Source organism: Schistocerca americana, chromosome 2 (assembly GCF_021461395.2).
Source record: "Schistocerca americana isolate TAMUIC-IGC-003095 chromosome 2, iqSchAmer2.1, whole genome shotgun sequence".
Classification (NCBI taxonomy): domain Eukaryota; kingdom Metazoa; phylum Arthropoda; class Insecta; order Orthoptera; family Acrididae; genus Schistocerca; species Schistocerca americana.
The window spans coordinates 706,161,400-706,187,134 of record NC_060120.1 but is presented as its reverse complement, the minus strand read 5'-3'; the positions used below and the strand labels follow the sequence as shown (position 1 = coordinate 706,187,134).

Sequence of the window (25,735 nt, the reverse complement as noted above, 5' to 3'; positions counted from 1 at the left end):
CAGAAGAATTCATCATGTGGTGCCAGTGCATCAAGGAAATGCAATGGGAGAGAGATGGATGAAAGAATATGATGGAAATAATAGAGAATGATGAGAAGAAGTGTTATTGAGTTATTGATCTTTGGTATTAAACTCCACCTCCAGTCGAATGCATGGTGATGAATGGACACTGCCAAGTATGGTCAAATGACAACCCAGCTGTTGTGCACTACAAATGTTCAACAACTATTATGCTGTAAGATATCAACTATTACATAAGTTCTATTCACACCAGTCCACTGCAGATGATTATAGTCAACCTGTGGGCCTACACTCATCACTACACCATGAATGAGGTTACTCACGTATATGCCATAGCTGTTAAGAGTACCTGCTGCTCAACTAGCCGCCAAGCTCAGGAAAACTAAGCAAGATCACATTTATGGAAGTGTAGCCACTTGAAAATCCTCCGTGGATGACAGGAATGCTCAATGAATGCCAAGCAGTCTGGGTGCCAGTTGACTCAGGGGCTTCTTTTTCTGTAATGTCAAGCACTTATCACTGTCATCTAAAGAAGGCATTGGTCCACGATGCTAAAGGAATTGTGTAGAAGGTTGCAAATGGGAAAAGTCCAGGTGACAAGAACATGCATTGCAAGAAAAACTATCAATGACACAACACAACCCTTCGAATTTGTTGTTTTAACAGAAAGTAGTTGTGGTTATTCTTGGATGTAACTTCTTGCAGGCATCACAAAGATCAGAAGCTATTCCAACAAACACATGTAACAACATGTGGTTGTTTGCTGAAGAAGACATTGATATCCTGCTACCATCATTGAGATGAGTTCCAGTTATCAATTGGAACACACGGTTAAACTGTGAACCTTTTTTTGATTGGTTGATTACAAAAGGCTACACAGGTTCACTCAAGAAATCTGTATGTCAGGGGGTGGGAAAGCATTGTGGGTGGGCAAGTAGAACTTCGAATCATTAACTGTCACTAGCAGCCACGACTCACCTCTAAAAGTATATGCAGAGGGACCGCCGAACCGATCCAGGAAAGAAAGCTTAGTGTCATTGATGAAAACTCATACTCCATTACCACAACAGGAAACACTGGTGATGAAGCTACTATCAAACTGCCAATATGATCTGGCCTGACCAAGGAACAACAGAGGTGAGCAATAGCAATGACACGTCAATTTTTGGATGCGTTCACGTCAATTTTTGGATGCGTTCAAGTCCATAGTGGAGAAAAGACAGCCCATAATAAAACACAATACCAACACTGGGGATCATCCACCAATTATCCAGTGATCATATAAAGTTTTGTCAGCTGAATGATGGGTAATACTGGAAGATGTGGAGAAGATGCTGCTAGATGACATCATTTAACCTTCACAAAGCCCTTGATCCTCTCCGGCAGTCCTTGTGAAGAAGGATGGCATATGGTATTTCTTTACCAACTACCAATCATGTGACAAAATCACAAACAAAGATGTCCATCTATGGCCATCATGCTTTGATGCACAGGTGGAAAAATTCTCCTTCAAGCCTGCCTGCCATCTCAATTGCAACCTTTAAAGAAACTTAAACTGTCGCCATGGAGACACAAGAGTATTGGTGTACTGAAGCACAGTGGTTAAAGCAGATCAACTTGAGTTTCCACAAGCCTTTGGAAGATTCATGGGACCAGTTCAGCCTGCTGCACCTAATAACAAGTTGTGCTATATATGCGACAAGACTAGCCAGGTATATGTTTGCACAGGTAGTTTCAGTGCAGTTCATTTATCATAATAATGGGAGCACCAAAACAAACAAACCAAACTTAAAGGCAACTGAGGAGAAATTACGAACTAGGAAATACGTACCAGTCAGGAAATGGAGCCCAAGTCCACCAGGGGAAATGTTGTCATGTGTTTATAAAGCAACTTCAAATAAATTAGTAGGTGTCTCACAGTGCAGATTGTGTAAAAAGTTACTAAACATTCATTTGGAAACCTCGAGTGTGTTACAACATTTCTGTAAATTTGACACTCCAGAAATATTTTGAAAGAGGACAAAGACTTAGTGGCTGATGATGTGTGGAAATGTGTGCTAAGGACTTGAGACATTCTAAATTTAAGGCAAACATTAAATGAAATAGGAAAGAAATACGGCTCGGTGGATATTAAAAACCACATTGTACTGGTATGCAACATAGTACAAAGACAGCTTAGTATGAAAGAAAAGCTTCTCTTTCAGACATGCACTTCTTACATTAACATAATATGAAAAACATACTTAATGTTTACTAAGATGCACTAGAGGAACTGAGATTGAACTATTTTGGCCACTTAGAATATATTCAGCAAACTCAAAGTACAAATCCTGGAAAAGTAATTAAAAGTGGTATAACTGGAGTCATATTTGGCTGGAACATTAAGGTAACAGTAAATAGACTTCCAAACCTTACTTTAGTTGGCTTTGCAGTATAATAGACATCTTCAGAGGTTTTCCTGGAATGAGGCACAAGAAAGATCCTTCCTTATCCTTAAGGAGGCGCTAACATTTTTTCCAGTTCTGGCATTGTATGACGAGAATGCCGATACAGAACTTCCCAAAGACAATAGTGGTTTCGGAGCAGAGGCAGTTCTAGTAGATCTGGGAAGGTGCTGAAAAGGTGATAGCTTATTTTTCAAGAGTACTTTTTAAGTCTGAGAATAACTGCTTTACAGCTGAGAAGAAGTGCTTTGCAGTTATTTGGGTCACCAACAAGTTCTAGCAGAATTTATTTGGCAAACCATTCACTGTTGTGTTGGATGACCATTCTGTATGCTGGCTGGCTAGTCTGATAGATCTGTCAGGTCAGCTGGTGAGATGGCAATGATGCTTCAGGAGTACAACATCACAATAGCATACAAAAATGAATGCAAACACTGAGGACACTGACTGCCTTTCAAGAAATCCTTTGGCAGAACACAGCAGCATGGACAAAATCTCAATCACCACCACATGAAATCACATTGCTGCTGAACAGAGGGAAGATCCAGCATTTCTGAAAACCACAGAATCCTGGAGAATGACGAACTCACCAAAAGAGGATTCCAGATGATAAACGGAACATTGTGAGACTATGATTTGATGGTGTGGAAATAGCTGTTCATGACCCTAGCTCATTTTTGGCTTAGTATTTCCATGACCCTCCAGCATTTAGTCACCTGGAATTTGTGAAGACTCTAGACGAAATCATATGCAGATATCACTGGCCAGGTCTCTACCAGTCCATTACATACTATATGAGCCACTGTAAGGAATGCCAATAATGAAAGCACATGCCATGATTATCTCCTGCCCTGCCTGCAGCAGCATCATCCCACTGAACTGGAATTGACCTCTCAGGGATGTTTCTGAAGTTGACAAATGATAATTGATGGGTGGTAGTCTGTGCTGACTGTCTCTCACCTATGCTGTCACCAAAGCTGCACTTACTGCTGGAGCTCTGAAAATTGAAAGTTCCTTGTAAAAGATGTCATGGCAAAGTACAGAGCACCTCATGTAATGATCAGTGATCACGAAAAAGTTTTCCAGTCAAAACTAATATCACAGGTAATTTCACATTGCAACATCACCCACAGGATGACAACTGCCTACAATTCATAGACAAATTGCCTCACACAATGCTTTAATAAAACATTGGCAGATATTCACTCGATGTGCGTTGATGTCAAACAGAGAATTTCGATACAATATACCCATCATGACATTTGCATCCAACACAGCAAAGCAAGACACTAACCGCTACACACCATTATTTCTGTTCTATGGTCATGATTTCATAACAACAATGGATACACTGCTCCCTTTTTAATCAGACAACAGTCCAGATGACTAACTAAACAGCTCGTCACCAAGACCAAAGAAGCAAGACAGCTGGCTTGCATAGGAACGTTGCACACCCTGGAGAAAGACTGAGAGCACTATAATGCCAAGCATTGGTCAGGGAGATAGAGCCTAGAAGACTTAGTATGGATTTTTATGCTGTGGGGAAAGTGGGACTACCAAAAATGTCACCGAAGTGCTACTTTGAGCCATGTACTTCATTGCCTGTTAACCATCACATATGAAGTCGAGGATTATGACCCGTCATAAAAAGACGAAAGCACAGAGACATCATCCATATCCTCCATATGAAGACAGTCTAGAGGTGCAGAGTGATGATCGGAGTTTAGAAGACCCACTTGAGACTGTGAAGCTTTAATACTCATCATACTAAAAAGGATGTAATGACAGGACCAGAACACAAGGATCTGCCAACACTGCCAGAACCATTGAAAAGATCTGGAACCAGGGTGGAGCAATGCCATGTGCTGTGATGCTACAGTGTGGCGTAAAGGTTACCATCACTGGCTGGTGTGCTGTGGGTCACCAGTTCAAACCCAGCCACCAGCAATTATTTGCTATGTAGAATTTTTCCAAGGTGCTAGAAATATATTTGTAATGCTTACATTTTCTGGAATATTCAGTGCTTGTATAAACAGCTACACTCTGCATCAGGATGTCATTTCAGTTTGGCTGTACGTTGGTATTCATGATAAACATACTTTCAGTTCAGCACTTGATTGATGACCCTGCTTTGGATTTGGACTTGTGTGCCATTTCTATATGACAATATGGCTATTTCAGCTGTTAGTACACCATCTTTAGTAAAAGAGGTGAATAGTACACACAAGAATAAACATGCATGGCTGGGAAATTTAGTCATACAGCATGACTGTTGTTAAGCGTGATACCTAAAACAGGTTTTTTTCCCCTCAAAATTTTGATTAAATGTGATGTACAGTTCTTTATCAGCAGCTGTTATATATGATTGGTGCCAGTTACTTAGCAGAAAGACAGTAGTTTTGCAGTGATGTGACACTTTTATTCCAAGAAAGTAGATGGCAGGCAGGTACAAAATACATTGAAGGCAGTTCATAGTTAATCTGCACTAGCATTCAAGACAGTTTATTAACAGGTAAATGTATATAAGTGTTGTCATAAGAACAGGGCTAATTTAGCACATTCCTGACAACCAAATGAAGTTCTTCTGAACAAATGAACAAATAAATTAAGCACCTTTTATGAAAAGACACATAATATCTAGAATTAAGTTCTTGGTATGATGAAACTGTGTTTGAACAGATCTTGTGTTTCTTTTGTTTGAGCTAAAATTATTTGAGGAAGAATATTTCAAAATTGGGCTTGGAAAATCTAAAGAATAATTTGAACAGTTTCTGGCATTGTTAGGAAAATACAACAAAACACATAGTCAGCATCACCCCATACATTCAAAAACAAAGGATTTTTGAAGGTGAAACTGGACTTAAAAAGCAGGAATAAAATAAATTAGTGTACACAAAAAATGGCTCTTTCTCTGAGATAATACATCTGGGTGCATGTCAGCCACTGAGATGACTAAATTGTTTTTGAAATAGTTCTCTGTAGACCTAGTACCCAACATCTGACTCATATGATCAGTACTGTTTTCTAGTTTCAAAATATACCTTTGAAAGAAGAATAAAGATGTTATCTGCTTGAGATGAAACAAATTTATTTTATTGAGTAACAAAAATATTTTAAACTTGTCAGGTCAAATATATTAAGATAAATAAAGATTATGTTACAGTTTTCTGCTGCTGTAAAAAAATTTTATTGTTGTGTTTTTTACCAGAATTCTCAATCTATCCTATGTTAGGTTCAATACAAACTATTTCAGTAAACATTGACTTGATTTCTGTTTGAAACATTGGTAAATACTTGTAGTCATTATCTTCATCAGCAGTCTTTAATTGTGTACATCAATATATTTGTAACAGACCTGCCAACTCTGCTAGTGATTGGTTGACACGTGATGTTACTTTGTACTGTTTGCAACAATTTTGGTTTGCTACATTTCATTGGGGTGTGCCTATGTTTGGATTATGAATTTTACATTCTAGCCTTGTGATTTTTCTATATACACTGAAAGAATGTGCCCCATCACAATAGTGACACTCTGTATAATCCTAATACAGAAGTAAAAATACAGGTAACTTTCCAACTTCCCTTCTTTTCATTCTTCAGTCCATTAAAAATATTTATGGTCAGTATTTTTGTACATGGCTGAACTACAGCAATGGTCAGAGACCAGGAAATGAATCCAAAGCAACCAATCAATTGCAACAGAAGGTAGTTTTATTCTAAGGTTAAATAAAACCACCTTTCTTTGAACTGGTTTGGTGCTTTGAGTTCATTTACTTATTTATGATCAGTTCATTTTTATCTCACCTATAACTGAACCATCGGGTTCTCAGATGTGTAATATTGTTGTCACTTCCTGTGTCTCTTATCATTCACATGTCCTCCCAAAAGCCATGCGTGAAAATGCAATTTTTCATGTGCCAACATTTTCCGAGCAATGTGAATAGGAACCTTTTCCCCTTCACCCAGATCTCCAGAATGGCTCTCTCACTGGGTAGGTTGGACAGTCACAAGAGGAAGCAGCATAATCACCCTTGCAGTTGATACAGTGAGGGGATGGAGATGGAAACTCACCCTCATGAGCATCCCTGCCACAGGTTACGCATTTGTCTCCATTTTCATGAGATTCACAGGTATGGTTGTAGTGCTGACATTTATAGCAATGTCTGGGATTCGAGATATATGATCTGACAATAATAGCTTCATAGCCAGCCTTAGTTTTTGGTAGAAGTACCACATGGTCAAATGTGAGGAATAAAATGTGGTTTGGCACTAATTCATTACATGGTGAACTGCAGTCACTCCCTTGTCAGTGAGATGGGCTATTATTTCCACCTCAGCCTGGCCATCAATCATGGAACTCAAGAGTGTGGTGGGTCTCTACTTTGTCAGGGTAGGTGTGGAAAAGTGTTGCATTGAGCAGTTTCTGTGTCTATAAAACGCTATCCATCTCCAAAAGCAAGGTCCCATGATCCAACTGAGAGCAGGACTTCACAGGACCAGCAATGGCATCTACACCCTTCTGAATAACCAATGATTTAACTGTCATGGAACTGTGACCATCTTCTGTGTGTAACACCATGATGTATCCAGGTGCAGCTACGAGAGCCATTTATGTTCTAGAGACAGGGAACTTATCACAGAGAAATCTCCCATGATTGCTAGCATCTCTGACGGCCCACTCCTTCTTGCTGGGGACCCACCTCAGGTGGGGCTCACCTGCGTTAGGTGACTGTCCACACCTCAGGTCACACCTCCCATACACCAGACATAGGGACCAATCGACATAGAGGAAGGTAACAGCTCAGTAAGTCACCCCCCTCTGGGTCTGGCCTTTACCAGTGTGTACGTGCGAGCCCTACTTGTATGGGATTTCCCAGTCACTTTTCATGCATCTAAAACACATGAGCTGTCCTTCAGGAATGCACAGGGAGGAAGAAGAAGAAAAGGAAAAAGAGAGACATCAAACACCAAATGGGAGGAAGTGTAAGAAAAGGAAGGACACAGAATGAAAGATGTGTGGACAGGGCAAATCCATACACAGTTTTACCAAGAACTTTGGTTTCCTGATGATGGCACATGACTCAATCCCAAGAGAGGGGAAATGGATAGCATGAGGATAGATATGCAGTGCAGAAAGGGAAGTAGCACTGCAAAGGCTGGGCCCCGTGGTAGCCAAGTGCGCGAGCGCACACACACACACACACACACACACACACACACACACACACACACACACACACCAAATAGTGGTGAGCCTCCCGACAGGTCAAAAGTAGACTGTATCCAACTCACTAAAAGTTGAAAACTGCCATCCTAGTGGAAGAAAAAACCTCTACAAGCATATTCTTTTTTTCCTTCTACGGCTATTCTTTCCTTCCTGAATTATTCAGACCAAGTTGTATATAGCAATTTCTGTCTTTAAAGTATTTTTATGATAAGCTGCCCTTTGAGGATCTGATTATTATCTGCATCTTGTGTCTATCTGATTGATCCAGGGAACAAAATAGACAATTGCATAATATGGGTGTCTATGGTGGTAAACAAAACATTAGTAAGGCAGATACTGGCTAGAAAGCTTGAAGACTGACACATTACGATGGCCCTCATAGTTACTGGGTCACTCCTGATGTGTGAAAGTTTTTAACCCCAGTGACGGCGTTAATGAAGTGATTAGGGGTAGAGCTAGTGGTTCAATTTCAACACTGCTCCATGGAATCCTTCAGACTTATTGAATCCATACAGAGTTATGTGAATAAATCAAAAAGGCTGAGATGATCCCATCTCAAGTCCAGTACCTCATCACTGCACTTCCTCATTTGGCTTCGAAGAATTTGCTGTTGTTTCTAACAAAATGTATGTTACATGTGTATTGAAACTGAGTAACTGAAATATAATCTGGTCACCTCTGCATGGTTTATGATGCTGCAGATGAACACTGTCCTTCACCACTATAATTCCTGTAATTCCACAACCACATCCTCCAAACTTCCACAAGCCACTATTTTCATTGCCTTCTTGTCAGTATCAGTTGTCACTCAAGGTGGTCTTCAACACTTTCTGTAGTAACAAACAAGCCTGAAATTGTGCTATAAAGCATATCACACACACAGTCACTTCCTCATATTAACAGACTGTTTGAAATAAATCAAAGATGAGCACCTTATCAAACACTAAAATAGTAATAATTTAACTATGAGCACAAACTGTTATGTCATGCTGACATCCAATGCACTGCTGAACTCTACAAAGTTTCCATACCTTTATTTGATGTGTAAAAAATCAGCATATGTTAGCAACAAATCACACACTTTCATGCAAACCATGTCGAACAAGAAACATCAACATGCTGGAGTGATAATATATATGATGAACCATGCTACAAAATGCTCTTGCAGTGCATAATTCCAAGAAGGACTTCATCAGACTATGCCCACGTCCTGCAGATATGCTTCAATAAGAAAATTTCCAAGCAGATTAAAAGTGAGAGAATGTGCTGATTTCACCAGGAAATAAGCTAAGGATACTCGCTGTAGAATTTTGTGTAGCTCACCCCAAATATCCAGTCTGTGAGCCACCTTCCAATGCTTCCACCAGTTATGTCTTCACAGTTCCCAGTCTTTTGTAGTATTAATAATCTTATGACCCTCTCTCCTGTCATAAATGAAGCATCAAAAACCAGTAGGATTCCTTTGTTCCACTTACCAGTTGATGAAATAATAAAAACTGGAACAGGGCTGACATAGGTACAAAATACATCATATGGTTGAACCTATACCTTTGTCATACCTTGTGGAAGTTCTTCAACGACACAAATGACAGATGGGAAATAGGAAAAAGAAAGAGGATATGTAGTTGGTGGGGAGTAGAAGTGACTCTGAATACTGGTTGAGACACACGCAACTTTCAGAAAAGCAGCGAAAAGTAACAATTGTGGACTCAAATTTTAGTTTACTAATGATAAGTTTATTTATTCAGCATATGGCATACATGGTGTTTAAAAATACAGCACAGTTAAATACATGCAGTTATTACTTCAAGTCAATTACATGCAATAAAATCAACTTTATCTACAATAACATAACACTGAGATGCAAAGATTACATCATCATATACACTGTCATATGACAAGTGAAAATACCTGTCCTCTTGCACTCACATTCTTGTACTGTATGTTTGACAGTGAGACCATAGCATGCACACAATTCAGTGACAACAACTTGTTTCACATGTACATGAAGCTTAGAACACATTTTACACATGTTTCATTGTTAGCTAAAACTGGAGAGCAGATTAGGAGACAACCAGACAGATACCTCCATATTAGCAAAAAATATGCATGTAGTTAAAATGTGATTTACGAAGTGTGTTAAAGTTCTAGCACATTCTAATTTTTTTCTGACAGTTGAATGCATCTGGAAGCATGAGCTTGACTTAAAAAAATACAGGCATTCCTTATTTATGCACAAGCAAGGCGACACCACTATCTCGCACACAGGGCTCTTGTTGCACCTGCCAAACTGCACTGCGTTTCTTGTACTGAAAATAGTGACATTTAGTCTACAATGACAGTGTGCACTCATTCATTTTCTTCATCTGCAAGGCATGAAACAACCACTCACATTCACCATCCATTTTGACATGTAGTGGTGGTGTATTGGATGTGCAGAATGTCCACACATGGCCCAACAGTCCAAACTAGACGAATTTGATATAACAGTGAACCAAATCCACAAACCAGCTAGATTATCAATATTATTGTGCACATGAAGTAAATTATTACTGAGGCCTGTCAATTATGAATGAGATATATCATCTCCAAAGTAGACATTTTCATGTGATCTGTATAGTACATCCTGTGTGATGAAAAACTTAAAATATCAAAAGTAACTTCTTAGTGGGTGCCTTGGACACAAGTCTGCACAGGTGGTGCACAGTTGTTGCAGGCATTGGAATATGAGTGTTTAAGCCATATCCAAACAGTTTCATCTTGCATTATATTGCTCAGTTCCCCAGTTTGTATTAGAATCCATTAACATGCCTTTGGAGTCCAGGATCCTTTGTTTATGAGGATGATCTTTAAAATCGCTGTGTCTTGGTACAAAATTTATGTTGGACAGGAAAGGCTAAAGAGTCTGCCGGTAGTTTTCTTGTCAGTGCTTTATTCTGTCTATATTTGTTTCTTCTTATGATATTCCTTTTCAGAGAGGAATGTGTGCTGCCCCAACTACTGACTATGTGTTAACATATTGCTATAATTATTTGTGTGAATCAGCCAGAGTTTACTAGGCTCATTTAATAAACCAAAAGTGCTTTGAGAGAAGCTATCTTACAGGTGCACTTGCACACATAGAAGGTAAAACTTGTACATGTGGACTGCCTCTATGGAAATACATATGCTTTTGGGAACAGCAGTTTCAGAGCTGATGAAATGAATGTTGATTGCAGGAGTTTGTATACCTTTCTGACTTCAGGACGATGATGTATGTTTTGTCACCTTTAGCTTTGTTACATTTCTCTCCTTCGGCACACAGTGGATAACCACACCTTAACACATTGGAGCCAGCAGCATACTACATATGTTCACTATGTTTTAGTCATAAAATCTGTCGGACGTATGTCATTCGTTCTTCACTTCCGACTTATTTATTTGTGATTTAAACACATGTTTTATGTTTGTAAGTGATGAGACTAATTGTTTGGCTTGTCGTAAGGGCATTGTTGATGGCTAGTGTGCACCAGTCTCTCGTGAATGGTACCAATGTTACGTGAACTGTGTGTGTGTGCTCAGAGTATTGTTGAAGATTGTTTTGTTCTATGGTGGCTGCCGTGCTGTGCTATTGTGTGAGTCCTTCCCATGTGTAAAAACATATAAATAGTGAATGTGGCTAACAGACATTGCTTGTCTAACTTAGAAATTGAAGAACTCTTGAACAATAGCTCAGAACTTAATGATCTTTCGGACAACATTGGCGATTTTTCAGAAGACGACGATGACTCACGTGAGCTGCAGAGTGAAATCTGTACTGCTGATAGAAACAATGGTAGTGAGTATGAAGAAGCTAATACACAAGTTTCTATTAGTCAGGTTTGTCATTCAGTTCAACAGCCTGCCCTTCATAATGAAAGGCATCATTCTGATGCACTCCTTGAATTACCTCTGTTTGAAAAAATGAGTGGAATTCAGGTTCCTGTTGATACATTATCAACAGCACTGGACTGTTTGTTGCAATGTTTTGGTCACAGCATGTTTCTAAAAGTAAAGTCAGGGACAAATATATACTCCAGACTGCTAGTCCAGCACTATGTCAATTGTGGAGGTACTTACAGACACTGCACCCCCATTCTCTCACTATTTTAGAACGTCAGGAATCACTAGTGACCTGCCCTGGGTTTGTGCGGGTAACACTAAGCATCTATAGTTGGACGATTTGTCTGGCATGGTGATAAGTTATATACACAAACCTTTTTCATGAATACTGGGTAGTGCCACTACACAGTATATATATCCATGAAAACTATATCAAAATCCGTAAGGTAGTTCCTGAGAGTAGCCTTCAATCAAGACAGAAAAATGCAGTGGGGGACTTTAAATTAGTAATAAGCATAGCTATTATATGTTTCTTTATTACTTGTTATAACATTATTAATAAAATTCCCCTTGCTGTGAAATTTCCCTGGCCTGTGTAGTCTTTTAGTTTTTTAAGGACTGTACTTGTCTGGTTTGCTAAACCCATATGGGTTAGAAGGGTTGAATTCTGAAGCTTTTTTTCGTTAATTTAATGATTTCAGTGATCTCCTCTAGTCCCCTATGCATTTAGAAATAGATATATTCTGAAGCTTTTTCATCAGTTTAATGGCTTCAGTGGTCACCTCTAAGCCCGTAGAATAGGATACCTTTCCAAATGACCTCTTTTCTCACAACAATAAATATATTTTAGCCCATGTGTGTCCTATTGCTTTTTTTGTTTTCAAGAGTTGCTGTTTGGGAGGCTGGGAGCTTTTACCCACCAATGCACCAACCAAACCTTTGGAAGTTTTATTATTACTTCTTTTTATTATGAATATCCATAACATCATCAAGAGTAATGGATCTGTGCTGTCCACCCAGCCAGATCCCTGCAAGCCTAAACGAAGTTTGGAAGGCTATTCACTATCAACCATTTTACTTTAATATTTCTCGGTATATAACTATCCAGAAGGTTGAGGGCTCTACCACTGTAATGATGCAGGCAATTTAAACCAAATTCCCTTAATCAGACACTCACAATATTTTACTGAAGCTTGCTCACATCTTATAGTAACAAAACACTGCTGGCACTAACCAGTTCCAAGCTTCAACAAATCAATACCCACTTATTTCTAAGTGAACTCTCAAAGTTGTTGACTATTTAGTACAACTCAAGGAGCACAAACAGCATAGGAATGCTACAGATATACTGTGAATTACAACCCATGGTAATATGTATGGGGTAATTTTTATGGTCTGGAGAATACCATCCTTCAAGAATTTCAAAAACTCACTCAAGTATTTGGTTCTTTCAGTGTACCATCTAGACAAAAATAAGTAAATATTCCACATAACCAACGTGGACTTCATAGATTCAAACCAAAACAAATGGAATCTTCAGAAGTTCACCTTGACTAGTTATGTGTAAAACATAGTTCTTAAGCAAATCAAATAGCATACCGAATTCTTTGAAGAGTCTTGAGCAACCATGACCACAAGAGCTGTTGAGGATTTGAAGCCACTTATTAGTGCAAAGGTGGAAGAATATGAGTCCTCAAGGGAACACAATAGTGCTGAAATTTATGAAGCACTTCACTGTCTGAGAACAGATCATAGACTTAACAATATACAAAATGAATAAAGAGAGAGCAAAATTTTCAGAGTAACCATCATACTACAAATTAAAATAAAGAGGATTGTGAGAGGCAACTATCTGTTGAGTCACCTTCATCCTTGACATTTGAAAGGAAGATAAGAATTCAATATTTTGCCAGTGATGATATCACTAGATACTAAGCACAAATTTGGATTGCACATGGATGAGGAAATCATTCATCTCTTTTTCCATTGAATTACTTCAGCTTTTGCCTTATGTGATTTAGACAGATCCTTAATGATGTATAGCTGGATTGCCAGGTGATGATCTGGCCCTAATGATTTGGTCACTTTGCTAAGTATAGTGTTTGGAAGGACTGGTGCTGCAGGCAATGGGGACTATCCAAGAGTGAAATATTATAATTATTCTTCTCACTGCTATTACTCCCTACAACAAGTTTTTGAATGTCACTGAAGTTTTTGCATCTGAAGAAAGAGGCTGCAGATTTTAGCTATATAGAGACTTGAAACATAAGATACAAAGAGGGTCTGTTGAGGGTAACATTAATTAAAAGTAAATTTTTCTGTAAAGGGTCAACTAAATACTGATGGGAATTCATCACAAAATTATCACCGAAAAAAAAATCTCCAGCAGTTCATTCTACAGTGAAAAGGGACAATAATTAGAATCTAGTGAGGCATTGCTGAGTTATTTAAATGTGTTTTTCTCCTGAAAGATTACAGTCAAGAGGACACTAATGTGTAAAATCACATAAAGGAGAGTTTAGTCTATTATTACAAGTATCACCTATGAGTTAAATCTTTTGCAGTGGAGAAAGTAGAATATGTTACACATTAAATAGAGACTATGAAATAAGTTAGCTCTCATGCTAAACGAGCTTCACAATGGTCTTCAGAGAGGCACATTGCTTAATATTTGTAAAACTGCACAGAAATTATTATATCAAGGAAAGAACCAGACTAGGACCATTCTGCTTAATTGGAATAATGGGTAAAATACCAGAAAACTTCTCAGTGACAGACTCCCACATAATCACACATTGTATTTGATAAACATACAGAAGTTCAAAATGTGGAGCAGAACTGTTTATATGCAGCCTATAAAAACATGTTTTGAATTGTGGCTGATATGATCTTCCAGGAGTCTGTGACAATCTCTGATAATCTCCACTGCCCTCACATTTACAGGCTAGTCCATGGTTGCTATATGATAGTTGTCAAGGCTATTATAACCACAGGTGAATCAGTTTTGAAAAGTTCAACTTTAGGTTGTCCTTGAGGGCCAGCATGTAGGCACATATTTTAGGCATAAAATATGGAATTATTGGTTATATCCTTCCATTAAAGGAGAAGGGAGGAGGAGATTAGTATTTAACATCCTGTTGACAATGATATCATTAGAGGTAGAGCACAAGCGCGAATTAGGAAAGGATGGAGAAGGAACCATCCTGGCATTTGCCTTAAATGATAAAGGGAAATCACAGAAAACCTAAATCAGGATGGCCAGATACGGGTTTGAACCACTGTCCTCCTGAATGCATGTCCAGTGTGTTAATCACAATGCTACCCTGTTGGTCCTTACATAACCAGCATGATGGCAAAGATCTTGGTGCAATAGCTTAAGCTGATTATCTACTCCCACTAGCAGAAAGTATGAAATTGGAAGATAACATCAGAACTGTTTTGGACAAGTTTACAGGTCAATGTGAATAAACAAAATTTTCATTTGCTCCACTGAAGCCAAATCACTTACCTAAAAGTCAAACAATGGATGTCAAGTTGCAGACCGGCACAATTAAAAGACACTTACATAAAGCTTTCAGCCACAGCCTCCATCAGTAAAAGAGAGAGACACACCGTTCACACACACAAGCAAGCACATTCATGCACACATGACCACCAACTCCAGCATCGCGGCCCAAAATGTAAATGTCTTTTAATTGTGCCTGTCTGCAACCTGAGGTGTCTGCTTTACTGTAAGCAGTGATCTGTCTTTTCTTACCTAAGAGTCAATTAGAAATCAGTCCTTTGATCATAATAAAGAAATCAAATATAAGCAGAGAAAGTAATGTGAGTTACCTGGATATTCAATTAGACTGAATATACGGTTCAAATTACTTATTGTGCAAACAAGGAGGAGGGTGATATTTATATTTAGCAAACTTATTAGGGTTGAGTAAAGATTCTATGACCATATAAAATTATATCATAAGAGTTTACTTGTCTTAGTTTACTTGTCTTAGTAGTACGTGGTCTCATAGAGCCAAAATTTAAAAACCTGTCATGGCTGATGGCTGTGGAATGGAAAAGTGCAGCCACGTATTGCACCAGGAAGTATATGTGCCTTTGGAACATCTCCTACAGATACAGTACTCACAATAATGAGTCTATGTGCTTGGGATCTAACAATAAAACAGCAAACTCTGAATAATTACTCAAAAAAGATATATTTTGAAAATTGGTGAGATCCATACTAGGTCAGCAAACATTTTATCAATCTGAGATTTTTTTTAAAATGTGATTTTTTTGATCAGTGGCAACAGAAAAAGAAAACGTCATCCACTGTACAAAGAACACTGGAGGTATTTCCCGACATCTAAGAGACATTAAATAAGAGACAGTCAACCAACACTTCTCTACCAGACATACTTTTGTTGGATTGCGAGAAGTTAACGTGGGCCACCAGAAGTAATTCCCTGCAGCTGAGCTATAATGCCTAATTACAAATGTGTGAATACAACACAGTCATAATTCAGCCATCTCCTATATGGAAACAAACTTGTTGACACAGGATCCATAGCTCCGTGGGGCACACACCATACTCTCGCGTGTCCCTCAGCTCAATATAATTGAAACCAAGATTCAACGGGCCATATCACACACCCCACAAACACACTCCCATGATACCGTGGTGATGTTCACAGGTCTATGCCAGTTACCGAACTCTGTGATAAGTGTCAGCAAAGAGAAAGAGGTCTCTCATCAGCTGCTGATACCCTCAAAGTGCATTTTTGTCTCCATACAGTCTTAGGTGAAATAGGTTCATGGCCACATTTAAATCAGTGGTAATCTGACTAACAGTACATCCAATATTGATCACCCTGTATGGCCCTGAGGAGGAGACACTATGTCTGTTTCTCAGACATCTGAGGTTGTCCTTTGCTGTGGCTTATGTGCGTGAAAAGATTATCTCTGCCATAGCCTACTGAAAATCCATTATATACTGTTGAGCTCAGAAACCCAAATTACTGTGTAATCCCAAATAGCCTACAGTATACGATGACCCTCCACCTTGCACAATCTTCCATCCCACATTAAAAATCAACAAATTTGTGATGGGGTGCCTACAACAGATCCCTCAGATGTGTCACGCTATAAGCTGCATCTAGCCACGACATTAAGGGATCATAGAAGGCATAACTGTAAATGAGACAATCTATCCATGATTTTTAGCCACTCAGTTTAATACCATACACAGAGTTGTAGAGAAGTAGCACATCCAATTTCTGAATCTGAGTAATGAATAATTATGTATCAACAAACATGTCAATCAATCAAACTAAATAGGCACTCACTCTAGGTAAGAAGATAATAGTGACCTTGTTACTATCAAACCCAAGAGAAAAATTGATGGTGAAGAGATAAATCTCATGGGTGCTTTCAAATCTCAAAACTGTTGAGAAGAACTTCTGTGCAAGCAAATACCTAAGTCTGTAGCAGCTCCATCTTAGTTAAATAATGTTCCACAAAAATATTGTGTACAATACCACCCTGGACTGTAACTGGTTAAGAAACCAGGATGACAATTGGAGGACATCCTCAAGTAATGGTCTGGAATGAAATCATCCCTGCCAATTGTACCCACAGCTCCCCTACCACCTTCTATGAAAACCACTGCAATATCCTTATGCCTATAACACAGTTAATCATGCTCTCTTACCCCATGGTTCTTACTTGTGAAAGGCCACTCCCTTATAAAACATGCTCCACACACCCTTCCAGTATAAGGTATTCCAATCTGCAAAAAGTAAAACAAATGCTATGAAAACATGGGAGCTAGTGAGAACAAAAAAGAACTAGCCAATCTGTAAGTTTTAACTAAAATTTTTAATTGATTTTCACTTTTTTAGCATATTCAGGTGTTGCGAATATAAATAAATAATCTACAATACAAAATATTGGGTAAACCTATAATGAATGACCATTGTACATTGTGTATATCAGAAAACCATGTAACACAAAGTGCACAGATATTTACTTCAATGTGTGGGCCCCTTGAAACTTCTTCCCAGCCTCAGAGCTTCTAAACCCCAAAGACAAAGACTGGACTTTTAATATTTAATTGGCTCTTCGTACCTACTAGTGTCTCAATTTACATCAGTTAACTCCCCTTTCGCTTCCTCATTCTTTTTCAAATTATTTCTTACTCCATCTTCTATTTATATTCTGCTTTCCTCCTTTGTTTCTTTATCAACAACTTTCTACAGTATTCCTTCTTCATTTTTATATTTGTGGGTAATAATTAAAAAATCCTCCTTCCTTCTTGTTTCAAAATCTTCAGGCTTCAATCTTTCCAAATTTGCAATCTGAACTCCAGATTTTGTTTCTGCTTTCTGGATGCTAATAACAGGCATTCTGTATAGGATGTCAACTGAAACCCAAAACTGTCAGCAAATCTTACAAATTACACTATCATATCACATATTCTGAAACCACAATATTTCTTTTGCATGACTGTAACTTAGCCCCTGTACAAGAGTTTGAAATAAATTTAAAAAAAAAAACTATTTAAAACGTTTGACACAGTACCCCTATCTCAATGTATTTCAGCTATATCATTGTTCCAGAGAACACCTCATAATTCTGTTTAACATATACTACCATGAAGTTTTATGCAATACTTGAAATTATGTAGACAACACAAAAATTTTTATCAACTCATCACTATATTCAGTACAATCATATGCAAAATGACCTTGTAGCTGGACTCACAGGTATTAGATCAGTATTATGTCCCAGGTCTCTTTCACCTCGCATTTCTCCTGATCCATGGGGTGAATTTTTTTCCCATTTCAAACACCTATACATAAAACATCTCCCTTTTCACACCAATTGGTCCATATTAATAAAGGTACTACTAAAAAGTTATAAAATTTTGAGGTTCTACTGTTTTGTACACTTTTGTCAGTACATTTAGGGATATTTTAGAGGCACAAAAACCTGTTTGTGGCAACAGTGCATGAATTAAACCACTGCAGGTTGACACAGAAACATGCAATGTAAGTGGCATGCCAATATCAGAGCTTAGTGTGCCTGTAAAAATCCATGTGGGTAGTGGTCTTGGATATAATGATTCTGCCAATGAATTTTGCGTGTATTTGAGACACAGTAGAGAAAGTTATAGGGTGGAGGACCCATTCAACAGCAATACAGACAATGCTGACTCTGTACTACTATCCAAAATGAGAATTATTAATTTGCCTTAAGTGCTTGACAATGTCCTACCAGCCGATCACCTGCCCTGCAAAGACACCTTATAGTAGGTCGTGTAACGTTCAGCTTCACTTAAAAGATTATTGTATACATTCCTCTCACACGAAAGTAATGCATGACTTGGGAAATGTGGTATCTTCATCATTGTTTGTGGGGTAAAATCAAATTCACATATGAGTTACATTTGGACCTGAAGAGTGATTTTTGCATATATTTGTCTAGACACATCTAGAACCCATTACAATATGTATAAGATTGCAGAAAGGGACCAATATGGTTTTCTTGCCTGGGATAAAATTATGTCAGCATAAATGCCACTGCTTATGTTTCCTTAAAGTACTGTGATGAATAACAGGAATGAAATTCTGCAACAGAATGTGCAGCTTTCTCATGCTGTGCATCGACATGTGTTCCATTGGATGGATTACAACATCTGATTTTCTGTTCCTGCAACATGAGGACATCAGACTTAAATTCAATTACACAAGCATGTGGTACTCTAATTTGTAGGGCCAGAGCCCTAGTTCTGCCACCACAGATCACTGCTAATCTTCAGAGGACACTTGTCCAGTAATGCGAAGGATTACCACAAGCCATGCTTTCTGTCCTGATCCACAATATGGAGAGCTTTAGTGGAACTTTTACAGTGATGTATGAGCATCACACCTCATGCTGATGTTCAGAATGCCAGTGGTTAAGAACCGTTACATATGGCACCTTCATTCACCCTGTCTGCCTGGTACACCCTGTATTCACATCACTGTTCACAGTATCACTAGGAAACCTTCTAGTTACACATAATTGCTATGCCTTGTGTTGGTTTGTGGAATGCTAATATCCCATAACTTACTTACTTGATTATAATTTGTGCACGTCAGCCTTGCTCCAACTTCACTGATCCAGTAACTTGTAAGCTGATGATCCCTTTCTGTATTAAATACTTCTTTTATCACCTGAAAGTGTTATGGGTTCTGCCAATTCATGGTGGTAGATTCCGTTTTATCACCCGAATTAAGTTGTTTCAGCCTCTAGATTATATTTTACTGTTCTTTAAGTGTATGTGATGAGGGTATCTTTTAAGATATGAACAAAATTCAGAAAGAGAATGACATTTGATGTAAATGTAAAATCTAAACTTGGAGGAACTATGTTGCACAGTTGTTTAACATGTGCAGTTCACAGATGAATCAGTGTAATATAGCCTCCCTCTGCAATTATGTTCTGGGATTTAACCAATAACATTGATTAAAAAAATCAAAGAAATTAAACCTCTGCAAACTGAAGTCTATTTTTTTGGCTGGGTAGGACAAGCCAGTAACACTAGATAATGGTTGCTACAATTGTGTGCTTGACAATGAACTAACAAACAGTACTGTCACTCCTAGGATGAAAACATAGTGGTCAGTTGAGTTTTGATGCAAAATCTGTTTTTATTGTGCAATGACTGGAGTACACATTAAAGTGAAAATAATGTTTAAGAGTGTCATTAGAGATAGATATCTACAACCCACTCATCCCAGGTGACATCAAAATCCGTGCAAGTTATCAAGGCCAAGTTTTCTTCAACCACACTGGTAGCTTCCAAATTCTTCTATACCTACAGTAAAATACTAATAATGAAGAATACTTCACATTTTGTAATTTGTAGCAATTAACTTGGGGACAAGGAGCAGTGTTATCCCATGAGCTAACATTCAGAATAAACAACCAACAAATTAAAATGGGTCTTTCAGTTTGCTAGCTTAAACTATAAATTCACAGAACAGTTTACAGCTGAAATGAAGAATGGACACCTGCAGCATGAAACATATCAGTGAGTTTCCTCCATAAGGCACACAAAACTTGATATCAACAAAACAAATTTGTTTAAAATCAAATTCACATTTACTCTTTATAGGAAATCTACTCTTTTACCAAGAACCAATGGAAGATTCAGTTAACATGAAAATCTTCTCATTAAGTGATGGCAGAATAAAACACATATAGAAGGTATTAAAATGTGCAGGCTTTCGGAGCCAGTGGCTCCTTCTTGTGGCAGACGGGTTGAAGGGGAAGGAAGAGGAGTGATGAGGTTTAGGAAAATCAGTAGAGCTTGGTTGAGAAGGATAAACTGATTGCTGGGGACTGTACTGGATGAAAAAATTGATTATTTTTGTTTATTCATTACAGGTTAGGTTACGTAACTAAGTGCAAAGTTCCTGGAGAAAGAAAACTGGATTTCCACAGAATAGGGATCTTACAAAGCACTGGTCTTACATTTACATCTTTCACTGACGGCTAAACATGTATGTCTCCAAGAAATGGATACAAATTACCATACTCAATAAACTATCAATTACAGCTATTGTGATGGACAGTGAAATTACAGCACAACAGATAAAATAAGCCAGTCACTAGATCAGAAGTTTGCAGATTACATTCTTCCATGTGGATATACATTGCACATCCATGTTATTGTTATTATTATCATAGTTATCAGTGATGTGGTCATTTATTATAAGGTCAACAACATATATATCCAATGTTGTCTACACCTGTTGGAATCTGAGGGTTTAGGAGCAACTATGCTAGACTCCTGAAAGTAAGGTAGATTGAAATCTGGTAGGCAGCCCATAGCAGCATAGTTGAACCAGCGTCATTAATCAATACTGCTCCAGTGTTCTAGCACTACTCACTACAAACTGTTGTGCAAACTGTGCAGTTATTACATATGGACATCAAGCCTGTATTGTTGAATACAGAACTCTGTACTGGCAGCAGCTGTACATTCCCAACTATATATACATGCACAGAGACAGTAAGCAAGCAGATTGAGAATTAATATACTAGCAGATTTAGCTTTGTTGACACAATGAAAATGCATGCACACAGATCCATTATGCTGCAAAAGGTACTGGGAATAATAGAAAACAGTTTATATTTTGTACATGTCCAAAAGCTAGAACATATATATGATGAAAACAGTCACTATGACTATCAAAGTTAGCATCTTACCAATTTTTACATTTGTCTTCCTCCTGTTTCCTGCAGCATTCTGCCACACACTACACTACATTGCTCATAACCCCCTTACTTTTGGCAGTGACTTGTATGAGATGTCTAAACGAACTTTTGTTTTAAGCACTCAGTGCATCCTTATCCTACTTCTATATGTCCTACAGAATCACAATTCTTTCCTGTATATTTTATTACATTAATGAATAAGTAAAAGGTCTTACTGGCTTGATCTGCCACTGTGAATTGGCCACAAAAATAACAGGATCCCAATTTAGTGGCAAAAAAAAGGATACAAATACACAGCTAATGACAACAGTGCTATGACATAAAAAAGCTGCCAAGGGGAGATGTTTTTAGTGCAGTACTTGCTCGCCAGTCTAAGATTCATACCACACAGGATTGGTACAGATAGATAAGATCCAAAGAAAAGCTAATTTCATTAAAGCTGGATTTAGTAGGCACAAAAGTGTCACAAAGATGCTCAATCAACTCCAGCGTGATAGAGGCATTGTGGATCATGACATGGTTTACTGTCAAAATTCCAAGAATTTTAAGTTCCTACACAAATCGACCAAAGTATAGCTACCTCCTGTGTATATCTTGCAAAAAGAAAATGAAGATAAAATCAGGGTTATCTGAGCTCACACAGAGCGTTACCAACAATCATCCTTGCCATGGTGATGGTGGTGGTGGTGGTGGTGCTGGGGAGTGACATTGGTACACAAAGTACACTCCTCTGCACACCATAAGGTAGCTTGCAGAGCACATACATAGATGGAGAAATAGAACTTGTAAAGGCAAGGATAAAGATTTTTCCCATTTATATGAAATGGAATAAAAAGAGCTAACCTCTGTTTTTTGGTTTTCATTCATTTGTGCACTTCTACATTTTTAAACATGACAGGATGTCTTCTTTCCATTTTCTAAACATTAAAAAAGAAGAATAACTACAGTTCTTTATTAGATGGAGTTGTTCTACTGTACACTACAATAACCTTTGCACATTTCACATGGGATAAACCACTGGACAAGGAATCCATGTTTAGAACAATATCAGTTCATTTCCAGCACCTTATTTTTAATATACATAACTTTACAACCATGTTAAACCAGGCATCATGATAATTAGTAAACAGGCTGTACTCGAACTCCATCAAGAAACTTTTAGGGATGTGTGGGAGCTATGGTCTTCAGAGGCTCATTTCACAGTAATTGTGTTTCATCTGATTTCTTGACCCCATTTATCTTTGTATTTGTATTGAACTGAAAACATCTGTGCAACAGTGCAAATATAGACGGTATGAGCTGTGTGTTTCAATGGACAAATAACACACCAACCGTCTGCAAGTAATTGTTCAACACATTGACCTAGGTTTCGACACATCTAATGTCTTCATTAAATGATGTCCATCAGATGTAGTTCCTTGCAAAGTATACATACCCAAGGCTAGAACATTTTTAATTTCTGACTTGAACATGTCTGCTCTAAACTTTGACTGTTGCCTTCTTGCAATGTAACTTTACAGCTTTTAACATTTTATTTTCATGGAGACTTTCTTGGAGACATCCTTAGAGGAGTCTAAACCTAGGTCAATCTATTAAACAATGATTTGCAACCAGTTGGCTGTGTTGTTTATCCATTGAAACTTATATACAGTTGCTGAAAGACAACCAGGTTCACAACTGTGAGCTGTGTGTCTCATTTAGAAATAAATCTATGCCATTAAATCACAATAATGACAACAGTAATGTACACTTTACTCTTTGCCCACAAAGTTGCATTTATTACTGTCTTTACCTGTATCTGGTTAGTTTTTTCAACAATGTTACTTGTCCATTAACAGTGGTACATAGTAGTATGGATATGTTTAATGAAAACTGAGCTAGTATGCAACTTTTTTATGGGTTCATTACATACAATGGAGGAGCAGCACAATGCACTGTAATAAAAGTGTTTGTGTTTTATCTGAGGTTTATTGCATTAACCTCTGTTTTATGCTTTTGTAACTGTTACAGGCTTTTCCACTGTTTTGATGGTATTTTTGCAGAAACAATAGTGACTGAGGTAGCAACATGAATACATCATAATTACATTATTATTGTGCAAAAAGCCACTGGAGTCCATAGCTTCCTTATATCGAAATGCTCAAAAAATACTCCCAAACAACCATCAATATTTATCAGTGTAGTATGATATCTCCTGTGCAATGGAATGCCCGAAAGCTGCCATTTGTGAGGTTTTCATAAACCACCTGTATGATTTTACGAACAAATATTCTGTAATCAACGTCCTTACTCTCTTTTGTTTATTCTGAGATTTCATGAGACAATGTGTGCCAAAGCTACAAAGTCATGAAATTAATCACAATATAATACATAAATTCAGACAAAACACGAAATACATAAGAAAAAATATAAAATAAAACGTTTCTGGTTGTGTATACAAATACATCACGTTACAGTGCAAGGCTATAAGTTAATGTAACTTTTTGTAAAAAAAAAAAAAAAAAAAAAACGGCTACAGCACTGTCTTTCAATATAACGTTGAAAATCTCGAGTGTAGTTACAAAAAATCCATTTCTCTTGGTAGCCGAGTGGAAATAGAAACTGCAGACTAATAAGGCTACACCCACAAGAAACCTAAGAAGAAACCTTCGAGGAGAAAAACGCTGGTGACAGACCGGTCAACTAGATATGTACCCCCACCAAAAAAAATGTTAATAATTAACCATTAGTTTCATTTTCCTGAGAAGTCTGCTCTGTACAAAACAAAATAATTACCTAAGCAGTTCACTTTCCCTACAAGAGACTTCAGAATACTCACACACACAGCATATAAGTAGGAAAAAAACTTAATTTAATCAGATTACCAATCCACATAATGAGGTAAACGATGCACATCCACTCCAGTGGCAAAGGATGAAGGTTGCTGAATAAGGGAAAACGACACTCATCTGGATTCCCCCAACGGATGTCTGCATCTGCGAGACCTCTTTCCTCTGGTATATCTAAGACCATCAGCAGCCCTGTAAAATGATGCTGTGCAGGAGCCTGTAATGTTTAAATTATTCTAAGAACCAATTTGTAAATCGCAAATGTACCAAAGAGTGCTCGTACAACTCCAAGCGACGAAGGGTCTGTGGGTTTGAACAACAGTTTTACAAAACGTTCCCATGTTTTCAGTTCTGAAATAGAGAAACCAACGTATTTCTCGAACGACGATACGTTATGGTTCTGTTCCCTTAATGAATCCTTTCTTAACTGTCTTGTGGGTTGCACAGGCAATGGCGTCGCCTGCTTCTGCGCTTGTAATCTTCGTTTGACCATTCTACGTGCGTATGCTTATTGTACAGTCTCAATCGTTAATACTCTTCATTGTATCACTCCGGAAGAGAGATGTACAACTTAATTTTTGTATATCTTTATACTGTCTGCTTGATACAAATTACAAACAATGCCCATCTCGTCTATTAGTTCCCCGGGAATTCAAACTGAGTTTCACCGCGGATTGTGTATTACTGGTCTCCGTGTAAGGCGCACAATCATTATAGGTTGCTTCCTACGCACACGGCGCCAATTAATTTCCAGCCGCCTCTCTCTCCCCCCCAGATGTCAAAACAATGTTCACAGCTGTTTGCTCACGGACAGTATATCTTTGCTGTTACCATGGCAACAGCATCTTAATCAGTGGCTGCACAGTTCACTTGTAAAATCCATGGATTAATGGTCTTCAAGTAATCATGTAGTATATTATGAAACTATTTTAATTTATCGTTCAGTTTAATATTCATCTATTGTTTTAATAGAAAAAATATTTTGTATGACTTTTCATAGTTTTATACGTTTTCAACGATAGATAACTCTTCGAAACATAAGCACCGGTACATACAGTATATATTGCGACCCCACCCTAAAGAAATGTCTGTTCTTTCAGTGT

The 25,735-nt window shown here is 38.0% G+C and overlaps 1 protein-coding gene across 2 annotated transcripts in view; it reads right to left on the bottom strand.

Annotated features, from left to right (window-relative positions):
- LOC124593702 (vitamin K-dependent gamma-carboxylase) overlaps window positions 1-25,455 on the bottom strand; it is a 71,378-nt gene extending 45,923 nt beyond the window's left edge. Inside the window, exons 1-2 of one of the 2 annotated variants that reach the window (XM_047132007.1) lie at window positions 24,900-25,455; window positions 24,669-24,824 (exon numbers count right to left, since the gene is read on the bottom strand). In XM_047132007.1, coding sequence (XP_046987963.1) covers window positions 24,669-24,824; window positions 24,900-25,125 — 382 coding nt within the window. In that variant the 5' untranslated portion in view covers window positions 25,126-25,455. Of the gene's footprint in view, window positions 1-17,248; window positions 17,327-24,668; window positions 24,825-24,899 lie in introns of those variants that run through there. The other variant, XM_047132008.1, reaches the window with a different exon arrangement.
- Window positions 25,456-25,735: the final 280 nt, after the last annotated feature.